Source organism: Brugia malayi (genome assembly GCF_000002995.4).
Source record: "Brugia malayi strain FR3 genome assembly, contig: Bm_v4_ChrX_scaffold_001, whole genome shotgun sequence".
NCBI lineage: Eukaryota > Metazoa > Nematoda > Chromadorea > Rhabditida > Onchocercidae > Brugia > Brugia malayi.
Window position 1 is genome coordinate 8,871,065 of NW_025062479.1, and position 23,914 is coordinate 8,894,978.

The 23,914-nt window shown below is 30.5% G+C and overlaps 2 protein-coding genes across 5 annotated transcripts; one reads left to right on the forward strand and one right to left on the reverse strand.

Moving 5' to 3' along the window:
- Nucleotides 1–1,853: 1,853 nt before the first annotated feature.
- Bm5950 (Uncharacterized protein) lies at nt 1,854–14,941 on the reverse strand (the record flags this gene model as incomplete). Of its 4 annotated transcripts, XM_043074160.1 has the most annotated exons (18): nt 1,854–1,940; nt 3,791–3,886; nt 4,338–4,512; nt 4,610–4,801; nt 5,046–5,160; nt 5,617–5,824; nt 6,207–6,329; nt 6,511–6,615; nt 6,711–6,849; nt 7,276–7,947; nt 8,218–8,275; nt 9,107–9,266; nt 9,778–10,200; nt 11,456–11,539; nt 13,897–13,988; nt 14,114–14,243; nt 14,478–14,643; nt 14,910–14,941. In XM_043074160.1, 18 exons carry the CDS (start codon nt 14,939–14,941, stop codon nt 1,854–1,856), a joined length of 3,057 nt encoding a protein of 1,018 aa, XP_042930094.1. The 4 variants fall into 4 exon arrangements, with proteins under 4 accessions (XP_042930094.1, XP_042930096.1, XP_042930095.1 ...); XM_043074162.1 differs by lacking the exon at nt 7,276–7,947; XM_043074161.1 differs by lacking the exon at nt 3,791–3,886.
- A 5,853-nt stretch (nt 14,942–20,794) lies between these two features.
- Nucleotides 20,795–23,790, forward strand: Bm13251 (Uncharacterized protein; the record flags this gene model as incomplete). Its single annotated transcript, XM_043074164.1, has 8 exons — nt 20,795–20,809; nt 20,924–21,032; nt 21,321–21,438; nt 22,089–22,168; nt 22,433–22,529; nt 23,187–23,263; nt 23,354–23,437; nt 23,600–23,790. The coding sequence occupies 8 exons, from the start codon at nt 20,795–20,797 to the stop codon at nt 23,788–23,790; spliced, it is 771 nt and encodes a 256-aa protein (XP_042930098.1).
- Between the last annotated feature and the right edge of the window lie 124 nt (nt 23,791–23,914).

Below are 23,914 nucleotides of genomic sequence, written 5' to 3' on the forward strand. Positions count from 1 at the left end.
AAAATTTAACGCTAAGAAAGGCATTTCTTGCATTTATCTCAGTGTTTCGAATCAGCTGATGAAGTTTTCGATGATTTGTCAACAAATTTTTTTCCTCTCAAAACATTTTCCAGTTAAGTTTGTATCATATCCAACAAAAATAATTTCAAAAGTAATTGATCCAAAGTTTCCTTAGCTTCTTAACATGTAACGCCCTTATTATGCTTAATTTTATATAAGAAATTTACAAATTAAGAAAGGATTTCTCATAAATATTAATGTTTATTATTTACCGTGCTTTATAATTTGAATTGGACTAATTCTGGATTCACCAACTATATGGTCCTATTTTTTCAGATAATAATAAAAAGCAAAGCACTTATGCTGAAATTAATGAAGCATACAGTCTAGTACGGTTCCTAACAAATAAAAATTATTAGAAAAAGGTACATAAAAGAGCTAATATGATTTCTAATAAATGAAAGATCCTTGAAGTAACAGAAGCATTAACTATAAAATGTAAAATTCACACAATGACATAATTAGTATTTTGTGAAGCTTATGAAGCGTATGTGAGATTAAGCGAAAAAGCATATAAATAGTACTAAACTTCAACACTTCAGACATTTGAAAAAAAAAATGACGGAAATGATTAAAATGGCATAAATAAAGCTGTAAAAATGATAAATAACTATAGCTGTTTGCCTCATGTATAATAATAATATGTGTTTGCCTCATGTATAATAATAATATGTATGAATAACTTCTTATATAAACCCTCAGCAGAAAAAAATAAAGATGAATTGTAATAAAAAGTGAAAAAAAATGTTTAATTGCATAAATATCATCATAAAGTTATAATTTTAAGCCAAAAAAAAAATAGTAATACAAGAGACAAAGTTTAATTAATTATGATAATGCTAACAATTGACATTTGCTAAAAGAAAAGTTTTAAGTTTAAAACATCTGCAATATAGTGATGAAACCATGCACATGCATATGAGTTCGGTAATGTGAACTCACCGGTCTTAAGTAAATGGGAAAATAGCATTCATAAATCTATTTTTTGATTATATTGATGTTTAACCTTTTATTTATCGCACAAAGTTGTGTGTGTGTGTGTTTTTTTTTTTTCAAGAAAATATATTATATATGTATATATTTAACAATAAATAAAATAAAATATACATTAATGTATATTAATGTATATATGAACTTCAAAAACGGATAAGTCGAAAAGAAGAGAATTAAGCTACATTAAATGCTTAAGGTAACACTATTATGAATTACCTACTTTATGCAGTTCTAATGTCTGATAAAGTTCAATTGAACTATCAGGTAAATAGCAATACTATATATTATAAATTATCCAAAAATCGCTAGTTCAATTTTCCCGTGCTTTTTAATGCTAATAAAATTTAAATAATACAAATCATTTCTTTATCATTTATTGGTAAAAATCACTGCTTATATGAAGTTTTTTTTAATTTGTATGATAGCATAATAAACGGAAAACATTTCTGAACCATTAATTTATACATGAATATAATAATATCAGAAATGATTGGTTTTATGCTATTTAGCTATTACTACTATTAGACATTTCACAGATAGAATACCTTTTTCTGCAACAAATAAAATGAAAATTTTTGAGAAATTTGCAAATCGTAGTAAAATAAATCTTCATATTTCATATGTGAGTGCATTGGAGCAAGGCGACATATTACTATCCTTGAAATGCGTAAGATGCAGCAGCAGCAGTATTTTTTTTTAAAGCAATGTCCTTTTAATTTGACGAGAGGAAAACCGCATTAAAAGTTGTTAGTTGTCGTATTAGTGTACTATCAATCTGTCAGGAAGTTAATTCCTTTTGCTTATGAACCCATCGTCCAGTGACGCGCAAAACCAGAATAGAGGCGGCTGAGTGTGCTACTGCTTGGTGAATTTGTTGTTGGATAAGCCTGAAAGATGCATTCCGTATTATTGACATATACATTGGAACCTGTATCCTAACTGGGACATGAATGCTTATCCAGCTGTTTCTTTGTTCATCAAACAATTCCAATTAAACTTGCACACTTCAAAGAGATTTAGTTAATTCATCTGAAATTATCAAGTTTCCTTTTCTTTTTAAAATTCTACATTTAATTCTACATTTTTGATACAGAAAATAATTTGTGCAACGCATTATCATTATGGTGATGGTTAGAAACACACTATAAGTTTACGTTAGCTAACCAAACAAGTTACGTGAACATTAAGGATTGTTTCCCAATGTTATCATTTTAATTTTTCAAATTGACAAAATACACCGGATCAGTAACAAAAGAGTACACATTCGAATAATTGCAACGAATTCCAAAACATATAAGCAGAAGTACTAAAAAATATGACCAATATAACGAGCATTCGACAATACTCGGAGATACAAATGGAAAATGGCGTTCAGGATTATGAGCCTATCTAATTGGTATAAATGACTTCTATGTACGGTAAATCATCAGATGTACCCTGTTTAAAAACGCGGGTAGTTGTGAGTGTAGATAGAATAGGTCCCCGTGCCACCACGGATTGATGAATAAGAATTGGTGCGAAGCAGATCCATCTGCCTACAAGCTTGGTCCAGTTTATGCGATAGGGTTTTGTATTTGGCTTTCATCTAAAAAATTTACAAATTCCAGAAATGGTGATATACACATACAGTTTTGGGTAATTTCCCTGATATATAAGTCAGGTGTACCAATGTCTGCAGTCTTTTTTAAGGATTAATCGATTTAAAAAATGACTTTTGATCATTTATAGATTAAATCTAATAATTATGATACTGATCTCAAATTTAGAACTTGTCATGAAGCACGGATGGAGCTCACCCTTTCCCTGGCAAGTCTTTCACGAGACAAACTCCTCTGCAAGTCCGCAATTCTGCTCTGAAAACAATAATCCACATTGAAAATTGATAAAGCAGTGCATCACATCACATCCCTTAGTTCGAGCGTTGGCGCCACAGGAACGTACGGTTATTATTACTGATAAAAAGTTAATTTGTTACATGTTATGAAATTTCACGTGTATTATACATTTATTAGATGATAACAATGATTATGAGTAATATAAAAACATTCAAATAAATGGGATATCTTTACATGCCATGGATTTCATCACAAACTGCTAATTTTAATTTTACAGGAAGGGATACCCCGATTATTCTCCATACAATTCTCGTATCTCCATGAAATAATTGAAACTGTAGAAATGATCTACATTTGGTAAGAAAGCAGGCTTGAAAACTCTTGAAACATTAAAATTAATTTGATTTCAATACCTAAAGACGAATAAACGAAATACTCAGTCATGCTTTCACTCATCTGAAATTGTTAATTACTATACTAACATTTAGTATCATTAGCAAATAACTATCAAAAAACAACTAAGATTGCATGGTTACTCTATCTATTACCAATAATCAGTTTCTTTCATGTTTAAATTTTATTGATGTCTGTTATTCAACGATTAGGTTTTAATTCAAGGGTTTGAAAATTTTAAAAAGTTTTATGTTGAAACACTCCAGAATCTTACCCAATAATGATACATTTTATAATATAATGAGTGCATCCTTGTGAACTTAGTCAAATTGTTTGACTTACTAGATCTGTTATCAAAATGTTTTTCTTTCAATTTTTAGTGCAAAAAAAAAAAAAAAAAAAACATGAAGAAAATTGAATTTTCTGGAAATAAGGATAAGAACAGGCAGCATTCTCGCAATTGTTTTAGTTTTTGTCAGTAAGCAAAGCATTAGATGTTACAAGCTCACCTCGTACAGACTCTGAGACACTGGTATCGGATTATAAATATATGGATTATTATAAAGAACTGAATGACGTTGACGCGATAACGGACTGTTGTAGGCCTACAAGCAAAGCTACTACGAAAAATGTAATTTGTATTTTGAAACCATCTAAATTTGACCTCTTTTTAACTGAAAGTACATAATAAGTTACCATATGAAATCAACAAAAATGTTTTAAAACACTTCGATTGAATATTGTTTTGCTTCAAATATTTCTAACAATACTCAAATTGTCTTCTTCTTCAGAAATTTATCAGGAAATCCAAATGTAAGACTAGAATAAATTAAATCATAAGGAGCGTTGAATTGGACTAAAGTTCTGCTAAGACTTCCAGAAACGATATTTCACCTTACTCTGGAAAATAATCTTATGAAAAACCAAGGACAAGAGAATCTCTTAGAAGTAAATTCTCCGTTTAGAAATTTTTTAGAAGTTAGATATGTACATAAGAAGAATACACAGTAACTGATGGTCACAATAGATTAATAAAAATTATTTTAAACAACGAACTCTGTATCCATTGATAGGAGTATATTCTTGCGGCAAATAAGGTCGTGACGGCGAACGATACTTGACGTAAGTACTTGGGAACCCGTACTCAGTGTTACGATTCAAATCGCGTACATAGCTATCCACTCGTGACAAACGTTCCATATCATAGAACATGTCAACATTCGAGCGTGAGCTAAAAGCAAATACGATTTTCTGATCGCCAACCTAAATTTGAGGCTATGGAAAGCAGTTGCTTCCGTCGGTCTCTCACTAAGCTCGAAGAAGCAAACCTTGCTCGGCTTAATCCATCAAAATTTGAGAAACGGCTTGGACTCCTTGCAAGTTCATATTGTTTTTGTCCGCTATATTCCATGAAGGAAATAAATGAACCAGACCGTGATGAAGAGTGGTATACAGACGACAATGGTGGTGTCGAATAATCACGAGTTCGAAGTGGTGGCGTCGCATAGTTTGAAGTATAACTAAATTTGATTAGCAGTAATTTCATTCCAATCCCAGAGCCAAAATTTCAAGAAGTTCTGGTTTCTAATCATTTTGATGAGCAATGTGATAGCAATATAAATTTCCTTTAGACAGTCATGCTATGGTAGAAGCGTGACCGTGTCGACCGTGCGATTCCAGCAATACCGGAATGTGCGATGTAGTAAGAAACTGGACAATATGAAACTTCCTTTGTAATTTTTGTAATCTAGAAAGTGAATGTACCGGTAATAATTGCTTGTCGAACGCTTTGAGCGAAGCGCATTTCTCAACTCTCGAGAGCGGCTGCGCGAGCGCTCAAGAAGACGATTCACTGAGTACAAATCGCTTGAAAATGGACCTGAAATATAGACTGCTCTATTCATAGTTATGTAAATGTTACGAAATATTCTCATGGTTCTTGATGTACCCATTAATTTATTGTCTGTTTGCTAAAAATAGGCAAATTCTATGAGATTGTCCTTACCGATTGATTTATTTATTGTCAATCTAGATATCATTACAGTGTGTTAGATAATAAGTCAAAGGATTAAGAACAAATCATTTACAAGTCTATTCACAAATTCTAGCAAAGTCTTCTTAGCTTTCCCCATCTGGAGAGAAAATGAAAATATCTAAATTTTCTATTCATTAAATTGATTCGAGGCTAGATACTTGAAGGTTAAAATTTTATTCTTAAATATTAATCGCTCTCAAAAATTACATATCAAATTTTGGCTGCATATTATTTACAGATAAATAGCCTAACAAGCGTGAAGTGCAATCTTTAAAAAAAAAAAAAAGAACAGAAACAAACCCGAATTAACAGTGTCATCAAATATTGAAGTATAAATAGATTTAGGCTTATAAGCCGAAGCGGCAGTGTAATCGTTTCGATATTTTTGCGCAGCATTTTGTACCCATGGACTAACTGGCGAGTACGCTTTTTTCTCGACTGGTATATAGGATGAAAATGATAAATAATTTGGCATACGAGGAGGAGGGCCTCTCTGTCGATGTGTATCCTAGTGAAACGTTTCTGGATGAAAATTTTAAACGAAGTTTAAGTTAATGAAGTAATACATAAAAAGTAGATGTTATCATTTTCAAATACCAGAATTTTCACATCTCGAACATTATCTTATGCTTTAAACTTCAATTGCAAATAAATTTTTTTTTTCGCTATTTCTTATTTTTAGTAACCAATGATAAAAAACCAATCATTTGACTCGTAAACTTTCTCGAAATAGCATTCGTAATATGCATAAAAGTTTAAAATGAGAAATAAATTATCCAACTCAACGAATAAAATTGAAGTTGAGATCAAACCAACTACAATCACTTGAAGATTAGCAAAATCATTAAAATTAAACGGCATTATTTAAAATATTAGGATCTATTACATACTTGATCATATGATTTGTATTTACTTTCTCGATTTTCTCGATTTGTATCTCTCCTCACCGGTGATGGTGAACGCCTACGTGGAGGAGATGAAATAATTTGTCTTGCTGGTGGTAAAGATTCTCGCTGTAATTCAACATCAGTGAAGTTCAAATTTTCAACTATATAAGTCTTGCAAAACTCATGTTGAAACATGCATAAATGCGCTTCCACACTGCAAAACATTGTATTGCTACTGCATCTCAAAAATCTTGTTCGCTCTAAAAAGCTATCTTTCCTACTATTCTAATTACTGCTAAAAGTTTACTTCATTAACAGCAGCATGTTCTTCTTCTTTGGCGTATTTTTCCTCTTCAGGCACTTTTTTCTCTTCATTTTCGACATCTTCGGCAGTAGCGTCTTCAAAAGGAGCCTATAATACAAGTACAAAATTTCTTCTGAAAAGTTATATAATTGCACTATAATTTTGTTATTTCAAAAATTCAATTTTATCATTTGGAAGCAAACCTCGTCATTTATTTTTCCAGTTGGTGATTCAGCAATAATTTTAGCTTCTTTTGCTTCAACTACAGTTTCCTCAGTAGCCGATTTAGGCTCAACAATCGGTTCAAGCTCTGGTTCTATTTTTGCTTCATTTGATTCAACTCTATAATATCTAATGATAAACAAAGCAGTGAAATGTTCACCACATTTAATTAAACTTGCTTTTGGTAACAATAATATAATAATAAGTGAAGTGATAAGAGACTACGTCAACCAACGTCGCAACATAGTATAGCTAGTTTAGAAAAAATAAAAAGTAAAATAAATATAAAATGGCAAAACATGCAAAGCCTTCAATAAACTGACAGTTTCATTATAAACATTTTATGCAATTATTTTGCTTACCAGGCTTTTTTAGGTGAATGAAAATTGCTAGGAAGCAAAATTTAAAAAATTTACAGTAATTTTGAATTCCAGAAAGCAATCATTTAGAACAAGCTTGAAAGTAACTGCAATTAGGAACTACATTTTGAAATCTAAGATTTTATAGAAGTTTTGAAGAAGAAATCAAGAAATGAAAGATGCAAACTTGGCTATTTTTGCTTTTCCCGCTCTCTCTGATTGTGGTGCTGCTGCTAATTCAGGGGAAAATTCCGTTGTTTCACTATTTTCTTCAACACTTTTCATTTTTGAAGCCTTTCGTGACGGGGCCTTTTCATCCATTTGTGATGATATTTTTCGAGGGAGAACTCTTTCCTGTGCTATTGATGATTTCTTGGAAGCTATTTTTTCTTCCTCGACGACTGATGTCTTCCGCGATGAAATTTTTTCCTCACTTTCTGACGTTTTTCTAGATGGAGTTTTTGCTTCTTGAATTACTGATGATTTTCTTGATGGTATTTTCTTTTCTTTAACTTCTGAAGACTTTCTTGATTGAAGTTTCTCTTCTTCAGCAGCGGATGTTTTTCGAGATAGAGCTTTTTCTTCCATGGCTGAAACTTTTCTTGAAGACCTATCTTGTCCTTCTCCTTCCATAGCTGAAACTTTTCTCGAAGATACTTCGTCCTCCATTGCCGATGTTTTACGTGAAGAATTTTTTTCTTCCGTAGTAAACTTTTTTTGTGACAAAACTTTATCGTCGGTGATAGATGTTTTGGAAACTGGTTTGTCTTCATCAAATGTAAACTCCTGTTCAGTCATCAGTGGTGTCGCCATAGGTCCATCACTTGTTTCTTCGAATTTTAAACTCGACGTATGAGAGCTCAAATAAAATCATCTCGCAAAATAAGCAAACAAATGATTAAGCTTATGCAATTAGTGTATAAAAGAATTTTTTTAGGAAGAGGGTGAAAAAAGAAAACTTTCATGCTATATTCTTGTCCAAAATGATATAATTGAAATCTGGAGATAAAGAATTCATAAAGTTAAAGATCAATTAAGCATTAAAAAGTTGCAAAAAAATGATAAATAGAGGATAGTTAAGCAGAAATGTAAATTGAAGAGCTTAGTATGGAGCAGACAATTAATCTACCTGTGGATTGTTTCAGATTTTTCTTCTGGTAGTAGAGCTGATACAAAACTGTTTTCCTCTGAAATTTGAATATTTTTTTATTAATATATCTATTCTTACTTGACACTGTTTTGTTCGTTAGTGCTCTCTGTTGTCATTCACTCAGTATTTTCATGAGATACACCAATGCAACAAATTATGCAGTTGAAAAACCTAATATGCGTACACGCAAATCTTATAGAAAATACCAAATTATAATCTTTAACATACACATACATCATAAGACTTATCACCACCTATGATCGATCATGCAACCTTTCTCATAAATAATTCCAGCGAAAAAAAAGTAATAAGTTGCATGTGTGTCCACAACTTCATGATAAAATGATTAGAATTCGCAAGTTTAGAAATTTGAAAGGAGCTTAGCGCTATTCACGAGCAAACATTAATAATGGAGCAGCTACAAAGAGATTGCATGATCATTAAAGAACGATTACACAAATTTTATACTAGTCAAAAACTTTAATCAAAAACTTCTCCTATGAAATTCAAACTTTGCATTGTAAATAAACATTGGAAGAAATAAGGTTGTCAAAGATATATTATGATTGAAATCATGAATTAATTCTCTTGTAAACAGAGAAAAAGTGAGAAATTTATGAGAATCTGAATTTAAAACTGTAGTCTGGATAATTGTCAAAACACGAAAAGAAATAATGTCCATGAAAATTAAACAGGTTTAGACGATTTTGCCATATGCACTAAAGGTGTAGGAAATGATCCAATCACTAAGTGATTTAGTTATGCAAGATAGACTTTATGATGTGCTTAATGATTTAATTTAAACATACGTTACAAAATAACTTTTAACATATACGAAAGGATAATAATATTTTGTAACATATCTTACCTGCTTCGTTACCGCATTCCATAGGTTGCTGTTGTTCGTTCGGAAGTTCTACATTACTAGGCTCATTTCGTTCGTTATTTAAGTCTTCTTTTTTAATCTCTTCTGCTGCTGCTTCCGATAATTCATCCATAATGGCTTCAGATTCGTTGGTAGCCAAACTCTGCAATTTGGTTTTAGATTCATTTTCATTTTTCAAAATATTTCATCTATTTCCTATTGTTAAGAAGGCTTGTCAGTTTTTTTAAATGATTTTTTCACTTCATATGAAGAAAAATTTGACATATATCACAACATTAAAAAGCTTTTCTTTTTTTTTTCTTTTATAAGGACAAATGCATTTCAGTTAATTACATTTGACAGTAAGTATTAATAGAACGCAACAAGTTTATTCAGAAAACATATTATTAAAGGAAAATTAATTGCACATGATATAATTGTGGAAATTCTACGAATTAATTTTATTAATTGAAAGATTATTTTGTGAGACAAAGAAAGCTGACAATTCAAACTCAACAGATTTACACATGAAGAAATTCCTGAAATTTTGATTTAGAATTCTTCATGATTTAACAGATTATCACAAAAGCTAAATTGCTAAAATAAAGTGTTGCAGTAAGTTAGATGACAGAAGCACGTCACTTTGCACAGTTATGGATTCCATACAATGATACCTGCTCAGTGACAACCTCCTGTATGACTTCAGTGACCTCGAGAGGTTCCGTATGTTTTAATTGATCTTGAACTTGTTCCACTTCGGGTTCAGTTTCTTTCAGTCCTTCAACTTCTAATTCTTCAGATTCTTCTTCAGGTGCAGCAGGATTTTGCTCTGTTAATAACTCTTTAGCTTTGTCATCATTCTGAGGTGCTTCAACATTAACATCTGTCGCCTCGTCTGTTGGTACTACTTTTTCCTCTAACATTGTTTCAGCTTCATGAAGTTCTTGTGGTATTTCAACTTCAGAACCTATAGCTATTCTTTCTTCCTCTATTGGTGCTTCTGTTTCCGTGATTGGTGCAATCTCTACATTATCAGTTTCCGATTTGACAAATAATTCAGCTTCTTGTTCTACAAGTGCCGATGTTTCTACGGCTTGCTGAAAACAAGGCTATAATGCAAGATGACGTTCATTATAAATTTGTATTTGCACTTCAAATACTGCTTTAACTGTGATTCTTTGATTGATAATCCCGAAAGAAAAAACGATTATAGATTTTCAATAATTAAACTTTAACAGGAATCAAGCTCTATTGTTGAACTTTAGCTAATGCCTTCGCCATATCAGCAATGTATGAATTGCAACCCAAATTTCAATTTCAAACAGTTAACTGATTCTTTTAAAGAAAAACACTGTTTTCTGTCAATGAACGATCAGTCGAAAAATAATTTAGCAAAGATAAAGAAATTGAATAATTCTTTCTTATGAAATAAATTGGTAACTCTTCCGGCATTTTTTTTTCTTCACATTCCTTTAATTGTTTTAATAATAGGGGTTGTTTGAAGTGTTATCGAAAGTTATCGGTGTGCAACAATTAGCCATCGCAGTGTATGCACAATAACAAACAGATATTTTCAGAATATTTCTACCAACATTCTCAGTGTTATTGGAATCATCGAGTAGAGACTAGTCCAGCAAATTGAACAAGTTTTTGATCCTCCAAAACTACTAGTTATATTAATCACGCATTTTTCTAACCCCCCTAAAAAAAAGATAAACGGATAGGAAAAGCGTTGATTTTACGAAAAATAATCAAGATAGAAAAGAAAGCTAATGCAAGTTTTATAGGAGTTTTTATTGAAAATGAATGAGTTAAAATATCAGTATATCAACACAGTTACTTGATTTACCAGTTATTTGACTAGTTCTTACCTAGTTAAGGCCGATCATAAGATAGTTAATAATTCTGAAATAATTCATGTATCAAGTCATTTCGCACGAAAAGTAATGTTAAAATCCTTAACAGCATGAGAGCATGAATTGAAAATTTTGTTCTGCAAGGTTTTATCAGATGCAACAATTGAAAACAGATTTTGAAGTTTTGAAAGCCATCAATTTGTAAGTATCTTAGTAGGATAAAATGAAAAAGATCAATTTGAAGAGTTCTAAAGATGGGCAGTATCGACAAGAACAATATTAAATATTGATAAAGATATTTTCTGGTTCCTATCAGTAATTGGCATGTGAAATAAGCATACAAACGTCGAGTTTATGATTCTGATCTTTAGAAATCATAATAACAAAAGGCAATGATTACAATGAATCTTCTTCACTACTGAAATTTGAAGATTTTAGAAAAACAGGATAAGTAACACAAAATGAGTAGTTGGAAAGATAGAAAAAGTTGATATACCTCTTCACTGGTTGGTAGTTCGTCAATACTATCCATTGAAGTAGCCATTACATCTGCATTATCCGTACCGGTTATATCAGGTACCTGCAGTGATATAAAACACAGCTTCAAGTACGTCATTAAAATTTTTAATAGAAAAAAATGATGATCGTAATTGTGATTATATCTTATTATTTCTTTTTTTCTACAAAAGATTCTGTTCATCTATTTAACAAACTGAAACATATTTCTTTTTGCCTTCCTCAGAGCCTCAATTCAACTCCTTTTTTATATTGTGAAAGTGAAATATAACTGATTATGCATATTGTTTGAACAGCTAACCATTACAGAGACTAATGTTTCTTTATGAGCATTAAATTATGTGGATTGTAAAAATTGTACATTTACAGTTTACACTAAAAAATATTTTTTTAAATCACATCAATTTTTTTTTTTTTTTTTTTTAAGTCTTGTCCATTTTTGATTGCATAAAGTAAACTGATGTATATATTATATGTAAAAATTGTACCTCATTTGCAACTTTGATTTAATCGCAATACAAGTCATACTATCAAATCAAAAAAGCAATAGCTATACATTTGTGTATTTTATCAAAAATGATAGACAAAAGAACTAAGAGAAATTTCTAAGAAGAACGAAATCAGCTTTTTGCCAACGTAGCATTGTAGCATTGCATGGGGTGACATTTTGCTAAAAACACGTCAGTTGTTGATTACCTGTCCTACCAATAGATCTCAGTGATCAACGTGCGTTCATATTTCATCCTCTTTCTTATAAAAGCAATCTCAAGATTGGTAGTTTGGAAATAGACACCAACAATCAGTGAAGCATATATTTCAAATATTATTTCTTAGTAAAATAAACATCTATTGCTTTACTGAATATGAGTACTGAAGAAATAAATTGGAAAAAACTTTAGAAAAATCTATTTTTTATTCAACTAAGATTGTCTCATACAATATATTTATTTATTTATTTACTTAATTTATTTAATTAATTTTTTTGTATTATTTAATTATTTATTTATGACTAGAGCTATCTCATAGTTTTCATGATATACCAGAATGAGAAAGAAAAATAGAAATCAAGCAGTAATAATATTAACGAGTTAATGGGACTCCATTATATACAAAAATAAATTTGACGATAATGCTATGTATTCTCAGATGCAACTTATTATAAATTGTATAAGTGTATCAGATGGGATGAAAGAATACAAAACATAAGTGACAAGTGATATTTTGATTGAATTCAAGATCTGGATTACTGAATATAAATGTTAAAGACTGCATCTCCTCCTCTATTTAATGCTTTTTCTCTTATTACTTAGTATAGCTTTAAGCGCATCGCCAAAGTTGATAAGTTAAACAATTCTGACTTTTTGACATGATAGTTTATAAAAGAAAGCACGAATTGGAAAGTTTTATAATAAGGCAACAATTTAATAAAAGTTAAGAAGCTACTCTCATTTATTACTCACTTGGAACTAAACATTTTACACAACTGTTGATCTAAGCACAATATGTTCAGTGGATTTTATGAAATGGCTTTGTTAAATTATGGATGGAACTATTAGTGGAAAATTTAGTACAACGAATAAATCCGAAAGTCGGAGGAGATTTCTACAAATCGTCCTCATACAATGATGTATAGAGTATTTTGTTCAAAATCTATCTGGTATTCATTTTAAAGGTAGCAGGGATGCCATCTGATGATGAAAAGTAATTTTTTTGAGAGAATTAACATAATATTAAGAATAGCTTGTCGATGATGCTTAAAATGTTATTAAAACTATAATTTGGAAAGGAAAATTAAGAAATGGCGGAGATAGCTTAAGTACTGATGAGAATAAATAGCTGCTAAAAGTAAAAAATGATAACAAATAAACGTAGTTGTCTAAGGATTGAACTTAGCAAGACTATGAAAGCTCGAAAGTGCAAGATATCCTCAACACGTTATACGAATTAACGCGTTAACCACCAAAATAATGTTTTTTGTGTATTTTAAAATGCCATTAGTTTGACTTATACATAGAGAGAATGAAAAATATGAAATATGACAAGTAAATTGTAAATACTCATGAAGTCCATGCCATTTATTAGAAACTAAATAATATCTGATTTGGCTTATTTTAAAATAAGATAATTTGAAATTTCTCTCCAAAATTTTGTTTATTCCTCCATAATTCTTTTATGCTCTAATTTCAATTAATTTATGCTGTAATTTCAATTTTCTAATTTCAATGTATGTTCTTGTAAATTTACCTAAGATTTATTTTAATGATTGTAGATGATGGTAGTAAATGAATAACAAGCAGAAGTAAAAGCCACCTGTTGTAAAAAAGGATTAAAAATGCTCTGAAATAAAAGTTACTAAACATTGTCTGCAGTTCATATCAATATTTTTGTGAGTATGTTATGGGAAAGCTATGGGAGTAATACCTGATCCTCAGTTCTATCCTCAATTACTTGCTCTTCCACTGCTTCGTCTCCCGCCAGATGAATTGGCTTTTCCTTCTTGATTTCCGCCTCATCTAGAATATATCAAAAGCAGTGAAACTTTAAAAAAAATTACAAGTATTAAAATAACTTAATAACTGGAAAAGCTACCCTTAGTTCAATGAAAATATAATTTGAAGAAATAATATATCATTCATACTGATTTCATTGTGGTCGAGGTCATATTTAGCCTCGACCTTTTCCACAGCTTGCTCCATTACTTCCATATTATTTAACTTATTACTTTCTTGCTGTTCTTCTGATCTCGGTCCTTCTTCTATCGCTTTTATCTAAATAGATAGAATTTTTCTATACACTTCAGTTCAACTGTTCTTTTTTTGCTGCAAATAAATTCCTTCCATTATTCTACTTTCACAGCCACTACTTAATGATAAAAGTGAAATTGCTGCTAGAATTACCAATATTACGAATCAATGAACTAATTACATTCTGATTTAATTAACCTGTTTTAAGCATCCTTCTATTTATTTCACCTGTTTCCTCGCAACACACAAAATACATACCTCATTGGACTGATCAATCTTCGTTTCTTCTAACAATATTTCACTACCAGTGCTACCAACAACGGTTACAACTTGAGAATTATCAGTATTCAATTGTTCATCATTGAGAACGTCATTGTCACTCATAACCTTAGTTTTCATGTCATCTGTACCTGTACCATTCACTCTAAAATTATATGGTTCACTAGCGAAACAGCTATTCCTCTCTCGCAAAAAGCAGTGATATCAGTAAACAATGATGGGTTCATGTGATTATCTTCTCATTTAGAAGGATATTAGAAGATCTACCTAACGCATGGAAAAATGCTAGTGCGCTTACTCCTCACAATATTCGAATCACTAAAATCACTAGTATGTTTTTTTATAATTAAAACTTAAATAACTTAAAACTACTAAATCACTTAAAAAAATATCGTGATAATGATAACTCACTGGACTGCCCTGCCATCTTCTACTTCAGCCATTTCAACAACAGTTCAGTGTATTTGGAATTTTGAAACCGTAGCAGCAACTATTTCCCTCTCTTCTAATATTCCTATCGAGGCTGAGGCAAAAGTAAAGCCTCTTCTCTCTGTAATTACTTCATCTTTTCTTACAGGTTTTCTTTCCTTTTTTAACATCAAAAAATAAAATAAAAGATGGCTGTAATAGTCATACATTCGAGGTTAATAAATGTAAAGAGGACAAAGGTTAAAGAAAAAGCATATTTTAATTTATTAAAAGTAATAATTTTATACTTCTCATGTTAAATTTGATACATGAAGAGATTTAAATGTTAAAGATAAGCAAAAAGGCCTATCTACTTTTGTTGTTCTTTTTTCTTTCTTGCAATCTTTCCTTTGAAAGATAACTCAATCTCCAAATTTTGAACTGCAAAATTTAAAGCAATTAATAACAATATTTTTCGATCATAAAAAATGCCGCTATCCGAAACGAGTAATAAATTCATTTCAATTTTAATGAGAAGGTGCTCTGGATAAAAACATCAATACTGTTTGAAGCGTGATTTCAAGCAATCGGCTAGTGAGGATGTTCATGCTAATAATATACATAGCAAAGTTATTGCTATGTATATTAGAAGGAATGAGTGTTGCAAGGCTGGTATTATCTATATTCATAATAAACAATAAATTTTTGTAATTTCGCTAAATGAATGAATGATAATACATTCTATACATATTTACAGCAAAAGATTCAGAAGTAATTTTTGAGATCAAAATCTTAAAAATGCAATAGTATGATAATATAATATGGCAATTTATTGAAACAGTTTTTCGTTCTACGTATTTTACATATGAGATGAGCAGAAGCTATTTTTAGGTCAGGTAGTAGTTATTACATTTATATTCAAAAAAGAACAAAAGCGAACATTTCATTACTTCTTCCCATAACAGTTTGTTAGAGTTCGCATTTGAAGAGTTTTCTTTCTGCGAAGGAATGCATGAAACAAATATGAATATGAAGCAAGGAAAAATTTCCAAATAATTGATAATCTTTTTGACTTTACATTTACGAATTTTGCATGAACTGTTTTTAATCGCAAAAATAACATAATTATGATGACTTAAAGCTGGAAACTTCTTATATTCTATTATATCGTTGTTGATACTTTCAAAATAGTTTTCAGCCATTTCTTCAATTCTTTTATGTCCTTTAACATTTCGCTTTATTCATTTTTCAACTGCTAGGACTTTCGAACAAATAAAATGATGGCGAAAAGCAAGTTTCTGCAACTCCTATACTATGTGAAGAAAATAACAAAGTCGAAAATAGAGTTTGTTATTAGTTTAAAGGTAAGTGTCATTAAGGCCTTCGTCCGAGAAACTTCATAGTCGTTGTACTCAAATAGTTTGATTTGCAGAAATTAAGAAACCTGAAATTGATTTGTTTTCCTAAAAGTTTTGCCTACTTTCATGGTTGTCATCTTTGGTTTACTGAAAACGTTGAAACCATTAAAAAAAACAATGTAGAATAGAATTATATAGAATTTGCAGGTCACTTTTGAGAAATATGGTAGAAAATTTCTAATTCTTCATAGTGCTTATATAAAAATTATGGCATTTAATTATGGAAGCAATGAAAATGATAAAAAGAAAACTTATTTGATTTTCTAGTAGTCAAGAAGTTTTAAAATGAAGAGCTGGAAATGAAGTGTGAAGGGAAAACCCAAACACTGATAAACGCTGAGTACGCGTCACTGATGTATTTGCTTCGCTCTGGATGAAGTTCTTTCTAAATCATTTCAAAAACAACATAAAGTTTCTGTTGGCAGTAGTTTACTGGGTAGCAGGCAAGTCAAGCGATGCACAAACTATTTCATTAGAAATGATGGCTATTGTGCCTATTTCAAATCCACAAAAAATTTTTATCCTCCTACTAAATTTCCCTCCCATCACGTCTTGCTTCCTCTTTCATCACCGTTGCTATTGTTTCAATCCTTGAAATTCATTGATTTAAAATCAGCTGATTTCTCTATTTTTATTAATTATGTTCAGAAAAAGGACACAGTTTGTAAATACCCGCCCAAAAATCATTCTCAGCGAACAGAAAAAAACTTAACTAAACTATACTAGAATAGTTTGTAAGATATGAAATAGTAAGTTAGATTTATTTCTGCTTTTCATTTCTTGCCTTCTTTGCAAAGATTAGCAATGAATTATTATTTGAATTTCTTTAAACACCGAAACTTTTGAATCATTAGCATCCCTTATAACAATAGTAAAAGAACAAAGGAAAACCGAATCACTTGTAGGAATCTTACAAAAATGGTGGAAGCTTCACAATCTAATTTTGTTAACATCCTTTATCATCGATTCTGAATTCACAACGACACGCTTCACCAATGAGACAGTTCATTTTTCATTTTTGGAAAAGATACCCATGTAATGGCTATTAATAACCACTAGATGAATTGAACAAATAAGCGAAATTCAGAAAATCTAGGAAAAAACATTCATATTTTGCAGAGCTCAAGATGATTTTGGATTCAAAAATAATAGTAAAAGAAAGTGAAATTTTAATCAATGATGAATTTTATAAATTTAATAACAAATATTTAAAGATAATTTAGTCTTTTTGGTAGTAATGGAATTAAAGAACAAGAAAACGAACAAATTCTGAAATTAAGAGTTTTTATGTCCTGAAAGTTGAATTGGCAATAAGCCAGTAAGCTAAGGACTGAAAGGATATAGTATCGTTGTTGTCGTTTGGATATAAGAGTGATGATATATTATTTCTTCAACAATAACATGACATCGGAAGGTATACTACATCACGTTGAGTTCGCCTGCTGTAGAGTTAGAAATATTTTTAGCTCAGTTCATCATTTCATGCCTTCACGTACACATACATACACACAAATAAATCAATTCCTTTTTTTTTTTCTTTTCTTTTTTGAGATTTCTTTTAAAACAGATTTATGAGGAATTTATTTGCTAAAGTATGGATCTTTTCAGTTGATATTTGGTAGAAATATGCATTAAAGTATCATAAAAATGAATAAAGTAATTTACATCAATTTTATGTGGTTGAAAAAAAAAAAAAATTCTGGAATTATTTGATAAAATTTTCAATGTAAAGAAAGATAAGTTTGAGGTAGCACTTTTTAACTGAAGAAGTACAATAAAATGAATATATTGGCAGATTTAACTCTCAATTAACTATATTAAATATTATTTAATCAAATAAATGTTAAAATGCTCACATCTCATTAGGCTTAATAATGTCACATTCACGAACAACAGGAAACAATTTCTTGTAAAATTGTTATTATCGAAGAAATGAAAACCCATAATAGTTATCTCTAAAAAAAAAAATACTGGTCATCAAGCACACATTTTTTTTAAACTTTTGTTTGAAGGGAGCAAATAAAACAGTGGTTTTAAATTTGAAATTCCAAAGGTTTTAACTTCTGCTTGAACATTTTAAATTTTAAAACAAGAACAACGAGAAACATTTTACAAGAAGTAGTGTAAATCAGAGTTACTTTTTATTTTGGGGAGTGATGACAGTTCAGGTTAGATTTATAACTTAGACAATGGAAAAACTTTGAATCAATCAAATTATTCTTTTTGCATTCTTTGTGAATAATGAACATGTGCATTTTTGGAAACGATAAATAATACATAATAAAGATATGTATAGAGAAGCCAAATAATACGTCAACATTTAATGTTTAGTTTAAAAATTATTATAGTAAATTAATTCGCTTTTTGAATTAGCATAATGAATATGAAGTAAATCAAGTGATTAACTCTCATAACACAGATACATTATTTTCAATGTTGAATTCAACAATTTCCTGCTTTTCAGTTTTCTATGCATTTCTTCTCATTCAATGTGTGATGTTGATAATTTTAGTGGAACAGGCATCTAGCAACACTCCACCATTCTGTCTGCTATTTCGTTTAGCAAATATCATTTAGGATAAAAAGCAAAAAAAAAAAAAAAAACACTCGTTGTTGGTTAACATGTCTTTTTCACTCTTAATTGTGTGTGGTTGCTACCAGTAATAAATATAATCGAATTTTTCTTGGCTCTTTATCTATCCATCAATATTCTTTACTGATATAACATATGTATACGTATCTCATATATATATACATACATACACACATACACACACACGCTCATAAATAATAATATCATTAACATTGCCAGTCATTACTTTCATTTCTTTCACTGTGGTGTTTGAAGACTTCTTATTCCACTTTACCTGCATGATCTATGAACTTAGAAAAAAAAGCAGATTTAGCTTGAAATGACTTTTTTATTGAATTTGATTTTCTCTTTTCTTTTTTCTTTTTTTAGGTTAATTAAAGTGAGGAAAGAGAAGGTCGAATAAATTGAGACTCTTAGTAAAATAAACATTTCAATTGCGAAATGAAAATTTGGTAGGTTTAATTATCTATTACTTAATATAATTTATTGTAAAAAAAAAATGCTTTTTAGAAGTTAATAAACTGATTCTCTTATACACTTCGTTTGATTATCCATTCAAAAGATCGGTTTAATTGGTGAAAGTATTGCGCTTGGAGAAGATTTGTCACAGAAAGATTCCTTCATTGCTTCAAATAATCCACGAGAGAAATAGGAGAAGAGACTGATTGCTGGGTGAAATGTCCGTCACATCTAAGTTGTCAATTTTTCGTACTTCCTTTCCTTTGACATTACACTTAGTCAGTTTGTTCAGTTATGCTGTAAATGCTTCCCAAATATTTCAAAGTGTGACAGTCATAGTTTTGTGATATACTAAATGGTTATGCGGAAGTAAAAAGTTGGACGGATGGAGGAGTTTGGGGTGAGGTGTTTTTAGGAGTTATGTGTTTCGGCTTTTGGGATTCATCTTAAAAAGAGTGTAATGCTAAATTCTTTGCTAACTTGTTAATTGGAGTAGCTAGGTATGTGGCAAAATATTCTCGTTTCATCAAAAGCTGCCAAAATACATTCGTTCCGTATTAATTTAATACCATCTGAATTGTAACTAACTTTTGTCCAGTAATGAAAAAGAAATTAATTAGGTTAATTAGGTTAGGTTAAAAAATATTCAGAACTCAATTGAATTTATCAGTGGAAGACTTTTTGAAATACTGGTGATTATTATTAGAAACTGATATGCAATAACTGAATTGAATAAAAAAAATTATTCCCAACATGTAGGATTGTAAAATTGGTGAATAAGTAAATACAAAAAGAAGCGGGGAAAGGTTGAGATATAAGCCAAGAAGTCGACCAGTAATAGTTCAAGTAAAAAAAGAATCAAACAAAATATTCACAAGAATCATTTTGAGGCTGCTAATAGAAATTTGTGTATGATTGGCTATGAACTCTAACTAAATACTTCACTTAAATGACCAAAAGTCATGATGGTTCAGGTCTGAGATAAGCTTTATTTTAAAATGGATTTAATTTTTTAAAAATCTACGTCGAGTATTATGCATTTTGGTTTGCTATTAAAATATGGCAGAACAAACCTGTTGAACATCTGTATCTTTGGAACCACGAAGTAAAAATGTTTTTAATTTTTTTTAAGAATCATGTATTATCTGACGTTCTAAAGTATCAGTGGAATAAATTGATATGCATTTTTGGCTTACTTGCTTATTACCAGCGCTTATTGTCTTTTCTCTGTTTTCCTCAGGTCTTAAAAATTCGCAAGTTTTTGAAATTATATCGCTTAAAAAAAAAGAATTAAATGACGCAATGGTAAAACATTGGGATATTTTTTCATTTTCAGCTATTTCTACTTAAAAACTAAATTTTGCTTCATGATATACGCTTTAGCAATCATTTAAATATTTATAAAGAGTGGATTTGAAATGCAATTTTCCGTTGTTTGTGAATGTTTAGTTGTAGCATTTCCCATTATCTTTTAAAAAATTTTCATATATATGAATAAATAGTTTTCAACTTGTTGAAATTCTCTGAATCTTTTTCTTCTTTTTCAGCGATTATTGGTGGAGTATTGCGGTGCATCTTCTGCATATTTTTTGCGAACACTTGCACCATTGGATATTAACATTGAGATTCACTTATTTAATCAGGGCACCATCGGAGGTATTCTTTTTTTGTTGCATTCTTTGTTCAATAAATTAATCATATGCAAATGCTTTCCAAAACACGGGGCGTTGGCAATACTTCTAATTGATATTCGATTCTGTTATATAGTTGTTCTGAGTTATGAATTTTTTTGCAAACGTTCCATGCGTTGCTATCATGCTTTATTTGATTGCTCAATCAAGTTTGATGTATTTCCTCAGATTATTGTAAAAAAAGTGTGCAGGTTGTGATGTTTGAATTGCTCTTTAGTTTAATAATTTCATGATATATGAGAATATGTTTTAGGGCGACTAACAACTATTCAGATGCCGTATAGCGATCAGAAACGTATATTTGAGGCCGGTGGCAGTGTTTTGCATCCTGCTAATCTTTATTTCAAAAATTGGATGGAAAATTTTGGCAAGTACTTTTAAACTCTAAACTCTACTAAATGCAAAGCAATAGTTTTTGCTATTATAACTTATTGTTCTAAAATTTTTTAGTGTGACACCAATACTTTCCTTTTTGTTTTGCAGTGTTGGAAGAGACCTGTTTTATTTTACAACACTGTGCAGATTTGTCCAACTTTTTAAAAAAAAAACTCGATTGTGTGATTTTAAAATATCTATCAACATAGTGTCGGTGTTATCTCAGTTTAATTTTACTTTTGGATTATATAAGAATGAAAAAAAAAGGCTGTTGTGAGCATGTGGAATGGTCAGGAATTTGTCTTTCTGGAAAGTTCATGGTGTATGGTCAGATTTTATCGACTGCTAAAAAGATATGCTTTTGATCAATTGAAAAGTATCGTGAAATCAGCAGCCTCCTGTCGGATTTTGACAATATTTATTCTCTACTGAAGTAAATTTCTTGTCTAAAAACAGTGTCTCAAAATTCAGTGATTTATTCGTTTTTTTTTTTTTTTTGTAAACATCACTAGCTGTTTTTATCCGTATCAGTGTTGATTCATTATTGCCAAACATTTTACGGCCCAATTTATTTCATTTGATTATCGGACCGTTGATGGATATTTTGATGTCTTAGCCAGGGTAGATATATGAAAATATGTTTTAGGGCGACTAAACAATATACTGTGGATGCAATAGTAATGGCATTGTCGAGCCACCTCGCAAAATTGATAAGACAGTGGAGGAGTATCTTGCTGAGAATGGATGTCATGATCCATTTATTTTGGAATTCACCAACGCAGCACTTAACTGTAATTATGGACAATCTGTTAAAGTTCAATTTTCAAATTTCTAGTGATTCTAATTTTATAATAAAATGCCTTCACAGATGGATAGCTGTCTTTCTCAGTCTCCATTATTATACTATTAGCAGGTAATGTGGAACAATAATCAAATTTCTATACACTAGTCATCACTTATAGAAGATTAGAGTTTTTGTGGGCTTTGTAGGACTAACTGGATCTGTATCTGGGCTTTACTCGGTTAATGGTTCAAACAAACTCATTGTCGAGAAACTGATGGACTTTTCGAAAGTTAAATTGATTAGGTAAGTATTTCTAAGTACAATCGCTTTATTTCCTTATTTGAGATTCCAGAAATATTGACTTGTCACAGTTAATGGTCAAAGAAGAAGGAAGGGTACTAAAGTCTAATCTTATTATTTCAATGCAGAAGTGACAGCTATTTCCAAACGGAACGATCAGTTTGTGTTATATGGAAATGATAGCCAGGAAATTTGTGCTAATTACAATTATATAATTTTTGCTGTACCATTACAGTAGCAAATTCAAATAGAAGGTTATCATGCTTTTATTTCATCGCGAAGCACTCTTTTTTTACCCATCTCATCTAGAGTTATCGTTTTAAAACAGTTCTTAACTGTGATTGCTTAGCTTAAAATTTGTTATTTGATGTAAACTGGGAGGGTCAGCGTGGTAAATTGAAACAAATTATAGCAACGTTTTTGAAGGTTCTTTTTTTGGATTATTTCCATTTCGTTGTTATATTTCTACATAATTCTTGTATTCAACATGTCGAAATCGTTGGCTAAAATGATGTCGCTTAAAATTCATTCTTTTTCTTTACTTTACGATCCCTTTTTAAATTTACTTTTGTTTCTGTGACCCTTCTGTATACATGTCGCTGCAAACAAGGTGTGAGAAACTACATTCAAAAAGCAGAAGTTAGAAATTTATTTTTGCAGGAGACTCTACGTGCAAAACACTGGTTACTGTCTGAGAATGAATGATATGTTGACTGCGGTGATTGTATGTAGCAACAGTTTGTCATATAACTCAATAGGGAATTTCATTTGTTTATTCACAAGCATTTCTCTTATTTCTAATATACTCAAGATTTTTGTTGTTTCAGGACAGATTCCACCTGTTGATGATTATGAAGGAAATGAGTCCTCTCCAAAAACGGGTTCAAATAAAATATGGAAATTATTTTCAAGTAAAAATCTAACTGACTCAGAGTTGTCGCTTTACTTTAGTGAAATCAAAATTGTTAAAAGGGTAAGATAATTCGATGTTTGCCCCATTTAATTTAGATTACTTTTAACATATAAAATCTAATCTCAGTCTTGCACAAGTCTTTCTTTTCTGTAATTTCTAGGCTTCATTTCTGGCTTATCCAGAATGCAAGAAATATTCCGTATCGCCAAAAATATCTGTTTCGTGAACGCAGTGGAATGGTTAGCAAGTACTGTCGGAATGAGTGCAATCGGTAATCATAACTGCGTCGATATGCTTTTGAGGGATTTCGGACTTGTCGATGTTAATAAAACTACAAAAATGGAACTATGAAAATTTTTAAATTAGAACTAGCTTACTAGGAATTTGTGATGGTGGTAGTGATTCGTAACATTATGCAAATTAATATTTGCAAGAACATTTGCTGTTAACGAACGAAATGTGTATATAGGTTGAT